This window comes from Tasmannia lanceolata, unplaced genomic scaffold (assembly GCF_043159265.1).
Source record: "Tasmannia lanceolata isolate RefF3 unplaced genomic scaffold, GAP_Taslan_0.1 ptg000023l, whole genome shotgun sequence".
NCBI classification, from domain to species: domain Eukaryota; kingdom Viridiplantae; phylum Streptophyta; class Magnoliopsida; order Canellales; family Winteraceae; genus Tasmannia; species Tasmannia lanceolata.
In genome coordinates, this window is record NW_027518700.1 from 8,829,078 (window position 1) to 8,843,973 (window position 14,896).

The 14,896-nt window shown below is 37.5% G+C and overlaps 1 protein-coding gene across 1 annotated transcript; it reads right to left on the reverse strand.

The window, feature by feature from the left end:
- Positions 1 to 1,273: 1,273 nt before the first annotated feature.
- Positions 1,274 to 8,271, reverse strand: LOC143855697 (NADPH--cytochrome P450 reductase 3-like). The gene is made up of 18 exons (XM_077365773.1): positions 7,737 to 8,271; positions 6,972 to 7,031; positions 6,797 to 6,873; positions 6,658 to 6,715; positions 6,483 to 6,566; positions 6,348 to 6,384; positions 4,779 to 4,848; positions 4,441 to 4,635; positions 4,253 to 4,345; positions 3,621 to 3,849; positions 3,401 to 3,484; positions 3,164 to 3,315; positions 2,982 to 3,078; positions 2,579 to 2,728; positions 2,416 to 2,493; positions 2,178 to 2,300; positions 1,966 to 2,079; positions 1,274 to 1,699 (listed from the first exon to the last, which is right to left on the reverse strand). Exons 1-18 carry the CDS (start codon positions 8,070 to 8,072, stop codon positions 1,619 to 1,621), a joined length of 2,118 nt encoding a protein of 705 aa, XP_077221888.1. The 5' UTR covers positions 8,073 to 8,271; the 3' UTR covers positions 1,274 to 1,618.
- Positions 8,272 to 14,896: the final 6,625 nt, after the last annotated feature.

The window sequence follows — 14,896 nt, forward strand, 5'->3', positions numbered from 1 at the left end:
GACCTCTCGAAATCAGGTCCACTTGATCAACGAATCCCAATACAATGGCCATACCAGCATGGGACCCACTGTGAATTGTACAATTTAGTGGACCCCCATGTGGTAGGTCCTATGCCCAACTATTCTCCATGGGAACTTCTCTCATTTTTCCCATGAAAGTCAGAAGATCATATGTGTGTGTGCACGCGAACGCACGCACGCCTTCGTGCATGTAATGAGCGTACAACAAAAGTCGGCTGCTGTTGGATCAAATATCTAAGGGTGGCACCTTGATTACGCCTTGACGCCATATAAAAACTCCATATTGGACAAACCATAGCCATTTTCATCTATGAGTTTTCACCCATTTTTTGAAGCTTGGTTGAGTCTCATATGCCACACAGAACACAGAAGGCCTATGATCATGTAAACTGTATCTTTTGTAGATTAAATGGTGAGAAGAATGGTTTTTAAATTAACACAGAAAGATTAACTACCTCCTTTCATATTCATGATAATGAGAGAAGCTTTGAGCAAGATGCTGGTGAAAAGCTAGGAACTTGGATTTGATAAAAGTAGTCAAGTATAGATGCTTGAGTTTTATTTCTCATCTTTAGTTTGAGACACGATCATATAGGCACCAAGGATCAAGTTCTTCACTTCTTTTATCATCTTGAGATGGTTGAGCAGTTTACATTAAATATTCCACATTAGTAGTCGATTGAAAGCTTCCCTTGTTGCCCATCAGCAGATCGAGGAAATGACGATAGCCATGTCTTTTGGCCGTCAAATCCTGACTCTGTCATAGTCAGTTCAAGGGCTTGGCCTCTGGAACAGAGCTTTCACAACAGGGAGCGCCGTAAGATTGTTGCAAAGAGCAAAAACAGGTGGTCAAAAGCTCAATAGTAGGATGCAATGTGGCTTAGAGCTTAGCTTTAGTTATAGATTGTTTGATTTCTTCTTTTTTGGTGGAAAAAGCCTCCTCTCTTTAATAGAATGCATCAGTGTCTTTAAAGTGGCCCTAACTAATCTTCCAGTTTATTATCTGCCATTATTCAAGATCCCCCCTAGGGTAGCAGAGAAGCTGGAAAAAACCAATGTTTCCAAATTAAGCAAGGGACAGTACCTACCATTTGAGGGCACTTTGCACTGCAGCCCTGAGGCCTGGCTCCAACCCATCTCCCTAGTTAAAACCAGTACATTATTAGCCTATCCTTTTTCAGATTACTTCTTTTTTTTGTTTATCTCAAGAAAGGGAACACATGAAAATAACAGTAGTTGCTCGATGGTGATGTCCAAACAGAAGTCATCTATGTTTTAAATTTCATATATAGAGCCTCAGACTCACATAAACTGGCTAAAGTCCCAGCATTGTTGGCTAAAATCCCATAGAACTACACGTAGAAATAACTAATTTCTCAATAATCATTCTTATAAATATTATAGATACAAGAACAAAATCCTCATTAGGTAAAAGAATCACGACATCGAGCGATGACGAACAACTAACCCACTGTTTTAATGGCAGTGAAAGCCAATGGACTGTCCATCTCCCAAAACCATGGTTGTGAGATTCCAGGAGACCTGTATAGTTTTCTAGGCTACTAATTAATGAATCTTCAATAAATGCTGCCACAAATCACCAAATGTCACGCAGATATCTCCCTTCCATTTGCAGACTCTTCACCATGTTCTCAACCTGGGAGCCCTCCAGACATCCCTGAAACAAAAATTTTGAGCCACTGACTTAGAACCTGCTATTTTATTTAGGCCCTGTTGGTTTTGGATTTTGAAACCGATTGTGAGTCCAAGTATCAGTTTTGGACTCAACCAGTTCTCAAAATCCAAATGAAACAAGGCCTTAATCACCATACCCAATTTCTGGGTATTATTTAAAAAAAACACTAGAAAAAAAGAAAGAATAACAAAGAACATTTCTACACCTATGCCTAAACTTTTTTAAAACCACAGATTTATTATTTATACCTTCTCCTTGACTATGGTATGGATAGTCCGATGAACATCCTTGGCCATGCCTTTAGCATCACCACAGACATAAATATAACCACCTTGAGAGAGGATATCCCAGATGTCCTGCGCCTGAAAACAAGTAAAATGAAACGTTTAGAATGAACTATATATAAACAGGAAATTTCAATTCCTATAAAACAAAAACATGGTACAATTTTTTAACCAACCTTTTGCGCCATCTTGTGTTGCACATACTCCTTGGTTGGACCTTCGCGTGAGAAAGCAACAATAAGCTCAGAAAGCACCCCAGCTTCAACGAAGCCATTCAATTCATCTTCATATATGAAATCCTGCAGGTAATGCACATCTGATCAAAATCTGAACTCGAGGTAACATCTTTGGGAAACAAAGTACTTGTCCGAAAATTTGGTATCTGTTTAACAGAGAGATTTGAGTTTGAATTACCATTTTGCTATTCCTGCATCCGAAGAAGAGGATGGCAGGGCCAAGTTTTGCTCCAGCTTCTTTCAGACCCAATCTTTCCTGAAATGACAAATAAAAAGAAACTTAAAGCCAGTTCATCGGTACGAATAAAAGAGAAAGTGCAGAAATAGTGTCAGTGACAGACCTGTAAGAATCCCCTAAATGGTGCCAATCCGGTTCCAGGGCCAATCATGATAATTGGCACAGTAGGATCAGTAGGCAGTTTAAAATTTGAAGTCCTCACAAAAATAGGTGCCCAGCTGCAGTCACGGCTTTCCTCCAAAGGCACCGAATTCTGCAAAATGTTTAAAAGAAGATTTAGGTTTGTTGTGGTCATTTCTACAAGATTAAACATATTCACCACTGGGGATTTTGGAATTACTAGAAAATTTTAGTAGTGTTATTAGTTCCAGTCATCTTTCATCAGAAAAAAAAATGGTGAAAAAAAAAAGGAAGTCTCAGAAATAAAAGTATCTTACAACTGATTCGTAGTCTGTGCAGTGTCAAAATTTTCACAATGATATTAGCATATAGAACAGTCACATTACCTTCATCCAAGTAGAACACACGCCCTTGTGCATCCGTCCTGCTGGAGTTTTTTCAAGTACCAATGAACAGGTGACATGTATTCTAGACTGTGCTATCCTGAAGATAATGAAATGGCCATCGGTAACTAAAATGAAACATTAAAACTGCAGATTGAATAGCTTATATTTGAAATACTACTCACTTTGGGGAGGAAGATATAGAATAGTATCTGGGCTGCAGGCGTGGGGCTATCGCAGCAAAGAAAACTCCGAGGGGTGGCCTGGCTGAGGGAAATTCAGCCATGACGTCCAAGAGGCTTCTCTGACTTGCAACTATCCACTGCGAATATTCATCCTGCACCAAAGACAAATCACAGATTAAAGAGTGAACAATTAAAGGAGTATTATGGAACCAGATGGCGAAGAGAATATATTTAAACCTTTCCAACAGGGGATGCAAGGAATCTTAGGCGATCGGCTTCACCCGCATCAGAAGCATGAGCGGCTAATGCCATTAGTGACGCCTGAAAAGATACAAACATATAAATAAAGAAACAAGACTTCGGACTAAGGAGAAAGTTACCAGAGTATAGATTATAGAACCATAGATCCATAATGAAGTATTAAAAAGGATCTTAAGACTAGAGAATGTAGAGTCACCTTTTTGGGGAAATTCAAAAGATCAGCATATCGGGTAAGTGCAGCTCTCAAAGTACAAGGAGATGGGAAAGGAGGTGGTAAGGTGCCCCCACTAACAGGGGTGCCATCCTCTTTGTCGGTATGGATGGAGAAGAAAGTATCCGGCGAATAACCTAGTAACCTTTCTGCCTCCTCCACAGTTTCAGTAGAATTTTCAGCATAGACACCAACATGGTCACCGGTTTCATACCTGATGAAAATAGGGGAAGCACAACAGATAAGTACGACAACAAACATTCTCTTAAATGATAATAATTTTTGGCTGTGTTACAACTCTTTTGATTGGCTTAAAGAGACAATATAATACTGTTAAGAAATTAATATTAGGCACAAAGAGAAAGTTGGAGTTCAAATGTCTAGAGATGTAAGTAGACAAGAAAGATGTCATGCTTTGATTTAAATCCTTCCAAAAGTAAATATCTTCTTATTCTAAGTTAAAAATAAAAAATCCAATATATGTTTGAAATAATCAATTGGATTATTTGTATTGCAAAATTAGCAAAATGCAACTCATAAATATCTGAATTAGAACACCCCTAATCATAAAGAGAAAATTGAAATAAGATGTCAACAGAAAAATATAATGAACTTACTCAAGTCCTGTGCCGGAAATGTCAAATTCTAGATGAATGCAAGAACGATCAGAAGCCGGGGTATGAAGCTCTCTCCGTACAGACACATTAGCTCTTTATAGAGATAATACACCAAAAGTCAGCATATAATGGAAATAAATGGGTAACAAGATTCATATCGAATGCTTGAATGTACATTCTTTTAGTACCTGCATGGATGTTGAATGTCATGAATAGCATGACCATTTGCAAGATCCCAGCTCTTGTCCTGACAAGATGCCTCTTTAGGATCAAGAAATACAACTCTATATTCGGGGACAATTGCAGCATAAGGGGTGGAAGCAGCCGCAGCATCATCTTCATCCAGAAGCAATTGATCCAACTCGGGCCATACCAACTCTCGCCTAGAATGGTAAAATGGTAACGGAAATAAGTCATTCTGACAAAAATACAAGAATAGGTTCTTCTGGCATTATCAAATGGAAGAAATTTTAGACTATTGAAAGTTCTTTCACAATATAATCAGAATATTGAAAGTTCTGCACACCATGCAGTAAAGTCATCCTCCATGCATTGATCATCATCTCCAAGACCGACTGGAACAAGACGCTTTCCACCTATTAAAATGAAGAGACAAACAATAAGAGATGATATAGTAAGAAGAATTAAGAGAAGGAAATGGGACACAAAAGAATATCTATCAGACTGAAATGAGAAAAATCAAGCAAACAAGTCCTATGTTGCTGGGACACTCCCCTACTAGAGGAATGAACAATCAGATGCATTGAATACCATAGCATAGCAAGATATACTGTCTTACAAAATTAGATACCCTTTAGTCCGACAACTTACGCATTATGTGTCCAACAAATTAAGTATAAAACAACTCACTACTTAATAGAGGACAAGAGGAAGCGGTAAACATATAACAAGAAGGTCCATTTTAAAAATAAAAAAAAAGGTCATGTGCATAGAAATTAACAGCCTTCAAGCCTCGGCCTACTCCATTTTTTTTATTTTTTTTAAAAAAGGTAACTGATATTGACGTCAAGGAAAAGACTACATCATTCATATGATGAGAGCGGGTGACAATTGAGGATAAAACAAACTGGAAAATAAACTAAAAAGGAGAAATTCATGTGCATTGACATATACATTAACATGGCAGTGTCTAATGAACTGAACTGGAGACGCTTCCTTTGATTCGGACACTGGTACTAACCAGCAGGATCCAAACCCCATTCTACCCCTTAACAAGAGTCGCCACACTAAATCTAGACTCTGAACCTTAGAATCATTAAAACCGTCAAGCAGATCCTATTCAGTCTGCAGTATTATACATTTATACTAACCTGGTCCTATTCACATAAACCATGTATAAAAAAATCTTGCATACAAATAGCTATCTCAATTCAAGTTCACCGGCGAATGGGGAAAACACTAGCGTTTGAAGAAAACAAACAAATACACAGAGAAAGAAACAAAATCTCAGGCTGTCAGAACTCCCAAGCTAGAAAATCCACTGGAAGGAGGACCCAGTTAAGATTAAACAAATCATGAACTAATAAAAAAGTGCCATTCAGAAAAAATGAACTAATAAAATGTTGTTGTTGCTATATCATGGCTTATAGTTAGGAAGTTTTTCCAAGCATTAAACATTTCTGAAAAACAATCTTGTAACTCGACACTTGGGAGTGAAAATAAATATTATAAATGTAACAGCTCATGTCCTGTGCCGAGTTAATGGATGCGCAGTCTCCTCGTGGCATTAGCAGGTGCTCATAGTAAGGAACAACAAGGAACATGACTAATATATCATACTCCTTGATATTAAAAATCCACATGCAGTAGGCAACCCATAAAGGGGGGCACATGTGCCACATGTAGGCCAACCCTAAAAAGAGGGGCCACGCATGATGGGGAGTGTTGAAGTATAAAAGATTAAATAACACCTTCTACAACAGCTGAAGCTTTTAGAGTAATTGGTAGTTTCACAGATACAAAGCTTTTTATTCACAAAAACTTGAAATGCTTACTTCTAAAGCATTATTAATTCTAGAAATCAACAGGTTCATGAAGTAAAAAAAAAGCAGTCAGATCATCCCAAAAAACATACCCTCATTGGCGAGGATTTCATCCGCAACAATTGCCACCTGTTTTACAAACGTATCCGATAAATCAAATATCAGCGGCTACCCAAAAGATTATCGAAATAAAAATCACGAAATTAAGACTTATTTTCTTCACAGACCTTATTGAAATGCTCATACTGCCTGTTACCCAGACCGAACACACCGTACTGGAGATTCTTAAGCCAGACTCCCCTGCCTTGACCCTGAAAACACCAGACAATGAGAAATCACCCAAGAAATTCAACATAAAAGAAACCAAAAGAGTACTTCAACTTAAATTCATACAAAATTTACCTCTGTAAACCATTTATAAAACCTCGCTGCATTGTCGGTTGGCTCACCATCTCCATATCTATCAAACAGAAACAAAATTAAAGAAATAACAACAACAACAACAAAAAAGGAATTTCATCATCAACGGACCCTAACTTACGTCGCTATAAAGAACAATGCAATAGATTCCTTCTTCAACTTCTCCTCATATTCATCATCATCGGCACCATAATCATCCTATTGGAAAAAAAAAAAACAAATGCAATCAGATCTAAATCAATTAAACACCTATTTACTCTCCTTCAATTCTTTCTTGTAAAATAAACTCCAATTACCAGATCAACGACTTCAAAGACCGCCTTTTCATAGCGAGCTTTTCCCTCCTCCGCAAACGCCTGAATCAACAACCACAACAAAATTAAAAATAAATAAAAAATCAAAATCAAAACACCAGATTTTATTCTATGTTTTAAATTTCAGTCTCGGAGTCGGTTTTGGCCACCACCGAAATCCAAATATTTCGGTTTCGGTGGAAATTTTGGCCGAAATCATGTAAGATTCGATTAAAAATTTCAGTATTTTTAAAATTGCGGTGGAAATTTTGGCAATTTCAGCAATTTCAGTGGATATCTTTAAGATTTCGGTGGAAATCTTTAAAGTTTCAGTAGAAATCTTGTATATAGGTGTGAAAACGAAAATTTATCCGAATTTTGGTGAAAATTTGGGAATTTCGTGAAATTTCGGAAATTTCAGCAATTTCAGTGGATATCATTAAGATTTCGGTGTAAATCTTTAAAATTTTCGGTAGAAATCTTGTATATAAGTGTGAAAACGAAATTTAGGTTAAAATTCGGTGGAATTTCGATGGAAATTAGGAAATTTCAGCAATTTCAGTGGAGATCATTAAGATTTCGGTGGAAATCTTTAAAACTTACGGTACAAATCTTGTAAATAAGTGTGAAAACGAAATTTAGGTTAAATTTTCGGTGGAATTTTGGCGAAAAATCAGAATTTCGGTCAAATTTTCGGCGAAATCTTGTAAAAAAGCATCTTAAGCAGAGAACTGAAACATCTGAGAAGAGTAAAGATCAATCTCAAACCTTAGCAAATCCTTCAGCAGTACCAGTCTGTGTTCCAAAGAAGACCGTAACCTTCTTCTTCCCTCCATCTACTTCCAGATCTGGTCCGTTAACGATCAAAGGCTTCGGAACTACCGCGACTTTGCCGGATTTCTGACCGGACGATCGCCGGAAAACGAACACAAATACACAACCGATTAAAACAGCGATCGAGGTCGTTAAAATCATAAGAAATTCACGATTTTCAATGAAAATCGATGATCCGGACTCCGAATCCATGGCTGAAAGATCGAATTTCCCTTTCAGAAGTGCAGACACGAGTTCTAAAGGAGAGATTTTCAATGAACTTGATTGCATGATATCAAAACGCTAGGCGGAAAATCCGATGTCGGAAATATATCAAATCGACGGTCGAGATCAAGTTCACGAAGAGAAGGAAAGATCGGACGGTGGAGATTTCGTAGGGATTTCTGATTTCTCCTCCTTGGCTGAAATCGACGGTCGAGATTTAATTTCAGACAAGGAAGAGAGGAGAGAGCGTGAAGAATCTGAATGAGAAGCATTGAATTAGGGTGCTTTTATTTGCATCTCCGAACGAACCAACGCCCACCTAACTCGACTGGTCAAATCACCTACCACTCTTAACCATGGTTAGACTTAGACAGCTGGTTGAGTTAATTAGACTGTTACAATTACCAAAATACCCCTCAGCCCTTTTCTGACTGTGAAGAAGTCCCCGCGTTTTCTCGTTCGGTCTTGAATAACGGCGAGAAATTTCTAAGGAAGTTGTTCTTTCATCTCATTATTAAGGTCAGTGATGTTGGCACTGCTATCTTTTGATAATTGCACTAACTCATCTTGTTTCTCATTATTTAAACAGCCGTCGAATGTGGTTAGATTTCCTAAGAAGCTCTAAAAAGCCAAACAAAAGATTAGCTTGTTGGAAGTTTTTCATACTTTGGGTTTCCAAAGATGGAGTTTCCTTTTTTGGATTGGAATTCTAAAACATTGTTCTATGTTTTAGAGTTGCCAAATAAGATTGTAGCTCTGCATTCAAGCAATCTTTCATCATATATGTTAGTAAACCTTTGGTTTAGTAATGTCTTGAAGTGAAAATTATGACTTATATTAGCTGCTATATTTGCACCTAAGAGTCCAAACAAATTAGGCACTTTAGGAAAGTTATATAGGAGCAATTCAAGAGGTTGAGAGTTTGCTTAGATAAAGGTTTCCCATAAACTTAGTGGTGTGTGAAGGAAGAGAAGAACGAAGGGGCTTTTCTGAGCCTTCACCGTGCTCGGAAAAAACTTAGGGGCCGTTTGGATGCGTTGATTTTAGAATCCGGGATTTATTCAAAATTGTAGCTAGGAGACGAGAAGAAGCGGACCAGCCATCGTTTTTTACTTCTTGTCCTTCTTCCCGTCAGCAAGAGAGTACCAGATCCTCCCATATTTTCAGGTTTTAGAAATCTTAGGATGCAGGAGAGATTTTTAAAACTTGAATTTCTCGCTTAAAATCCAAGAAACGCTGTCAGGACAGCATGCAGCTTGATCATGAACCATCTTTTACACTGTTTTCAAACTAAAAACCTGGATTCTAAAATCTGCATATCCAAACGGCCACGCCAATTGAAGGAGCAACCATGGCACAAGAAAATCCTAACCCCTCTCACTTTACACGGATTTTTCTTTGTTTTCAATACCAAAGATCTAATGGGATCACTAAAGTACTGTTTTAAAATAACATAGCTGACTTTGTGCAAATATTAAAACATGGTAGTGCATCACTAATCGGTGGTATTCTGGTACAATGAAATTTTTATTGAATTTTTTTAATTAAATTGTTTAATTAATTTTTCTCTGATCCATTTACGAAGTAATAGGAATAGGAATTGGATTAGGATATTGATTCGAATTCCTAATTCTAGTAACCCAAATGCAACCTTTGGGCGTATTGGATTGCCATTCTTCAAAATTGGTACCCTATTCTAATTCAGCTATATTCCAGCCCTTGGTTCAAAAAAATGAATGCAATAAAGGATGGAACTAACACCGGGGTGAAATTAAAAGGGAAAATTTTCATAGTCCGTTTCTCGCCCTAATAGGTACAATCTTGATTCTAATAATTCGATAAAAAATAATAATTTTTTAATTTTAATTTTATTTTATTTTTTCATTCTGGATATAAGGGAATCATAATAGGAATTGAAATATGATGCCGATTCCGATTCATGATTCTTTCAATACAAATGCAGCCTTTATGTTCACAAACTAATCTTTATATGCTCACACACTATAGGAATAGAAAATGTTTGGATGTAAAGTTATTAATATTAGCAATATCGGCACAACCATTCTTTGATAATGGCTTTACTTTGTAAATTTTACAGTTAAACAGAGTGTCAAAGCCTATTACATCGCTCAAAAGCTCTCCGCGGCCAATGAGAAAGGTGTAAAAGAAAGTGATTAGCTGAAAAGTGAGCCTGGGTGGCTGCTCCTCACATACAACAGACCATCCGCAAAATGCCTTCTGCGATGGATGCTAGCAAATCCCTAATAAAAAAAATTTAAACTATCTTGGTGTTTTAAAAATATCGGAGCTATTTGTGACTATGGTAAAATAAAGAGATCAGTGCTATTAATTACTTTAAAAAGAGTCACGATATCATTTACATAAAGTTATATTTTATAATGAGAATTTATATGGTGGCATGCATATTTTTCGGACCGGTTGTTGCATAACATAGGCTCACTTTTCAAAAGATTTTGTCTTGTTCATTTAGGCCATGTTTGGATACCTCATGTTTTTGTATTTGGATTTGAATTTTGGGTACCAAATACATCAATCATCCTAATGCTCATGTTGTATGAGGGAGGGAGGGACGTCTCGTTGTTGCTGTAGCAAGGTTGATGAGCAGAGAGGGTGAAGGTGATTCCTACAAATATTGATTTCCAAATAATATCTTGCAGAACATATTTGAAAATCGGATTTTTTGCACCATTGTAGGTGATTTGGAAATCTAAGGATATGATCCAGCTCCACATCTCAGCTGCTAATGTGAGAAATCCAAATTAAAATCTTGTGGGTATCTATACGTGGCTTTAATTCCCTTGAGGTGGCTGCTCTCTCATGCAATGAATAAGGCAAAATCTGCTGAAAAGTGAGCCTCTGGCTGTGCTCTCATGCAAAAGTAAACCGCAAAATGCCTTTTCATTTAAATTCCCTAGCAAATCCCATAATAATATGGGAACCCTATAAGTTAATGAATAATGATGCCCGTGGATCGTCATTCAAATGGTTGCTTTTGTCATCTTTGAATTCAATTTCTCATATGGGCATTGAAATTGTAGGTCAATCCTGTTGCCTACATTTAAAATTCAAAAAATGCCAAGAAAGTGTGGCTGGTTGACCCTTTCTCAACGTTCCACCTTGATGAACCTCACATGTACCACGTCAAAGTGATCAGATCCGTCGATCGCCAGTTGCCCACCTTGATCTGATGATTCTATCCTCTTGATCTATCAAACCTTGTTTAGATTCTACTAAAATATGCTAAGATTGTTGATTTTTGTAGGCCTTAACCTTACATATGGGAGATCTGTTTATAATTTGCCTAATGGCAGATGGATGGTCCTGATTATACACACAAGTTCTCATGTGGGACCCACTGTTGATTGCTAGGTTGATCCCGGAATAGTCAAACTCTTTTGAAAGGGGGCATTTTATTTTCATACCCTCGTATTGGTTCCGTAGAGCCCCTTTGGTCATTTGAATTCATTTGCACCTGGTCTGGAATGGAATTTGTTAGAGTCCATCAGAGATTCTAGAACTTTTCACTTCGAATGTCAATAGATTCACTTAGGCTCCGTTCACTTGTTTTCCCAGAAAAGGAAAAGAAATCCGAAGAAAAGAATGCTTGAGAAACTGACTTGGCAAAAAGAAAAAGAAATCCCGAGAAACTGTGCAGGAAAAGGTTTCATGCGCCTGTTCACTTGCCAATTAAACATTGGTGAGAAATATTTGTGGTAAGATAGTGGGATTTGGTTTCTCACATTTGTGGCAAAAGAGTGGGAAACCAAATCTCACCAAAATAGTGGGATTTGGTTTCTCACACTTGCGGGAAAAGAGTCTTTTCCACGTCATTTGTGGCATTTTCCATGTCATTTTTTGACATTTTCCACCTCATCATGTTCGTTTCTCGAGAAAACAAGTGAACACTACTATTTTAGCTTTCTCGGAAAAAAATAGGTGTTTTCCCAGGATTCGATTTCTTGATAATGCAAGTGAACAGAGCCTTAATAGATATAAATAAACGAAAGGGAATTGCTAGTGTCCATCGGAAAAGGGTTTTTGCGACTGGTCTGTCACGCATCAGACCAGCCACCTCATTAATGAAGACAGCAGCTTTTGTCTCCATGCACGAGGTGGCTGGTCTGACATGCAACATACCAGACGCAAAAAGCCTTCTGCTATAGACTGTAGCAAATCCCTAAACGAAAAATATAAAGGGTGTTTTTTTATATTAGCCCCCCATTCGGATCTAGGGTCTCCATTGTTAAAGTATAAATGATTAAATAACGCCTTCTCTAACAGCTTAATAGCTTAAGCTGTTGAGTAATTGGTTGTTTCACATGTTATTATAGAAAATGTCCTCGATTAAATAACCCTAAAAAAAGGGGGTCACATGTGACATGCATGGTTTTAAATTTCGGTTGAAATCCGAAATTTAGGATTTCGGTTAAAACCAAAACTGAAATTTCGGGTTTACCAAATTTCGGCTATGTACCAAAATATAACTTTTTTTTTCTATTACCGGATTTCAGCTGAAATTTTGGTTTCGGCCAAGGACGAAATTTGGACCGAAACCGAAATTTAAAACCATGGTGATATGTGTAGGACAACCCTAAAAAGAGGGACCATACCTAAGTAAGTATAAATGATTAAATAATATTTTCTCCAATGGCTTAAGCTTTTGGACAAATTGGTTGTTTCACACTACGTTTTAGTCACAAACTCAAAATCCGAAATAATTTCGGACCTTAAGATAATGATCTAAAAGATGCTGTTAGTATCTTATTACTGTGCCCAGATCCTGCCCATTAACCTTTTATAATGATAAGAGGGTGGCGATATCAAAACGTTGGCCTGTTCGTGGCAGATTCCTGAAGTTTACAGGTGTTTTGGTAAATTCGTCTCGTTTCTCTCTAGTCTCTACTGGCCCCTCTTTGCCCACGCGTTATATTTTCAATCTATGTCAAAATATTAAAAGACCAAACTTCAGTATCATCTGTATGACAGCATTTTGTGTGGGCCCACTAAAATTATTTCCTCTCTATTTTGCCGCCCTTATATTATGAGAAGAAGAGAAAACCGAGAATCATCTGGTCTTTTCCGTGTCTTTCTAGATCCTGTCATAGGGCAGTGATAAATCGACCCCCAAAAATGATAAATCGACTCCCCATGTGTCTATCTCCCTCCTCTTTCTCTCTCTAACCCAGAGGAGAGAGAAAGACACATGGGGAGTCAATTTATCATATTTGGGAGTCGATTTATCACTCCCCTTCTGATATTTTACATAAAGTTATATTTTAGGGAAAATACCATAAAAATGTACTTTCTAAGCTAAAATTGTGATTTCTAAATTCCCAAAAAAGGTTAGAGGGAGAAACTTAGCCAATTTTGGGACCACAATATTCTTACATACCTCGTGAAGTTAACCCATCAAATCATTCATTTTTCACCTTTTCCAAAGGCACATTTTCATTTTATTTCTTGATTACTTTCCAACAAAACCTTCTTCTCCAACCTATTCTCTTCTCAAACAAATGAAAAAGCTTCCTGTTTGGTTGCCGAGTTTTTTTTTTTCCTGGGATTTATGTAGGAGAAAAAAAAACCAAGGAGATTGGTGGGGAAAAAAAAAAGTCCTAGAAGTATCTCGATAAAATAAAAATCTCATGTTTGGTTGACCGGACTATGGTGGGGAAAAAAAATACTTTGTTTGGTTGCTTGAACTGTTGTGAAGAAAAAACAATTCTTCTCAAGCTTATTTTTGGTTCCTGGGATTATTTTGTTTCCTTCCTAGGGTTTCGTGCGGGGTTATTTTGGTTCCTGGGATTATTTTAGGCCCACCAACCAAACGTGGGTTTCCTGAGGAAATCCCACAAAAGTCCCAAGAATCAAAAAAATTCCAGCAACCAAACGGAGCCGATTAGCTGAAAAGTGAGCCTCGGTTGGTGCTCCTCACATACAACAGACCATCCGGGAAATACCTTTTGCGATGGATGCTAGCAAATCCCTTGTAAACCATCTTGGTGTTTTAAAAATATCGGAGCTATTTGTGACTATGGTAAACTAAATACACCAGTGCCAGTAATTACTTTAAAAGGAGTGAGGATATCATTTACATAGAGTTATATTTTATAATGAGAATTTATACGGAGGCTGGCCATGCATGCATGTGCATATTTTGCGGACCGGCTGTTGCAAAACATAGGCTCACTTTTCATAAGATTTTGTCTTATTCATTTAGGCCACGTTTGGATACCCAATGTTTTTGTATTTGTATTTGGATTTGAGTTTTGGGTACAAAATACATCAATCATCCTAATGCTCATGTTGTACGAGAGAGAGAGAGAGAGAGAGAGAGAGAGAGAGAGAGAGAGGGTGAAGGTGATTCCTACAAATATTGATTTCCAAATAATATCTTGCAGAGCATATTTGAAAATCAGATTTTTTGCACTATTGTAGCTGACCTGGAAATCTAAGGATCTGATCCAGTTCCAAATCTAAAATGCAAATGTGAGAAATCCGAATAAAAATCTTGTGGGCATCCATAAGTGCCTTTAATTCCCTTGAGGTGGCTGCTCTCTCATGCGATGAATAAGGCAAAATCTGCTGAAAAGTGAGCCTCTAGCTGTGCTCTCACGCAAAAGTAAGCCCCAAAATGCCTTTCCACGAAATTCCCTAGCAAATCCCATAATAATATAGGAACCCTATAAGTTAATGAATAATGATGCCCGTGGATCGTCATTCAAATGGTTGCTTTTGTCATCTTTGAATTCAATTTCTCATATGGGCATTGAAATTGTAGGTCAATCCTGTTGCCTACATTTAAAATTCAAAAAATGCCAAGAAAGTGTGGCTGGTTGACCCTTTCTCAACGTTCCACCTTGATGAACATC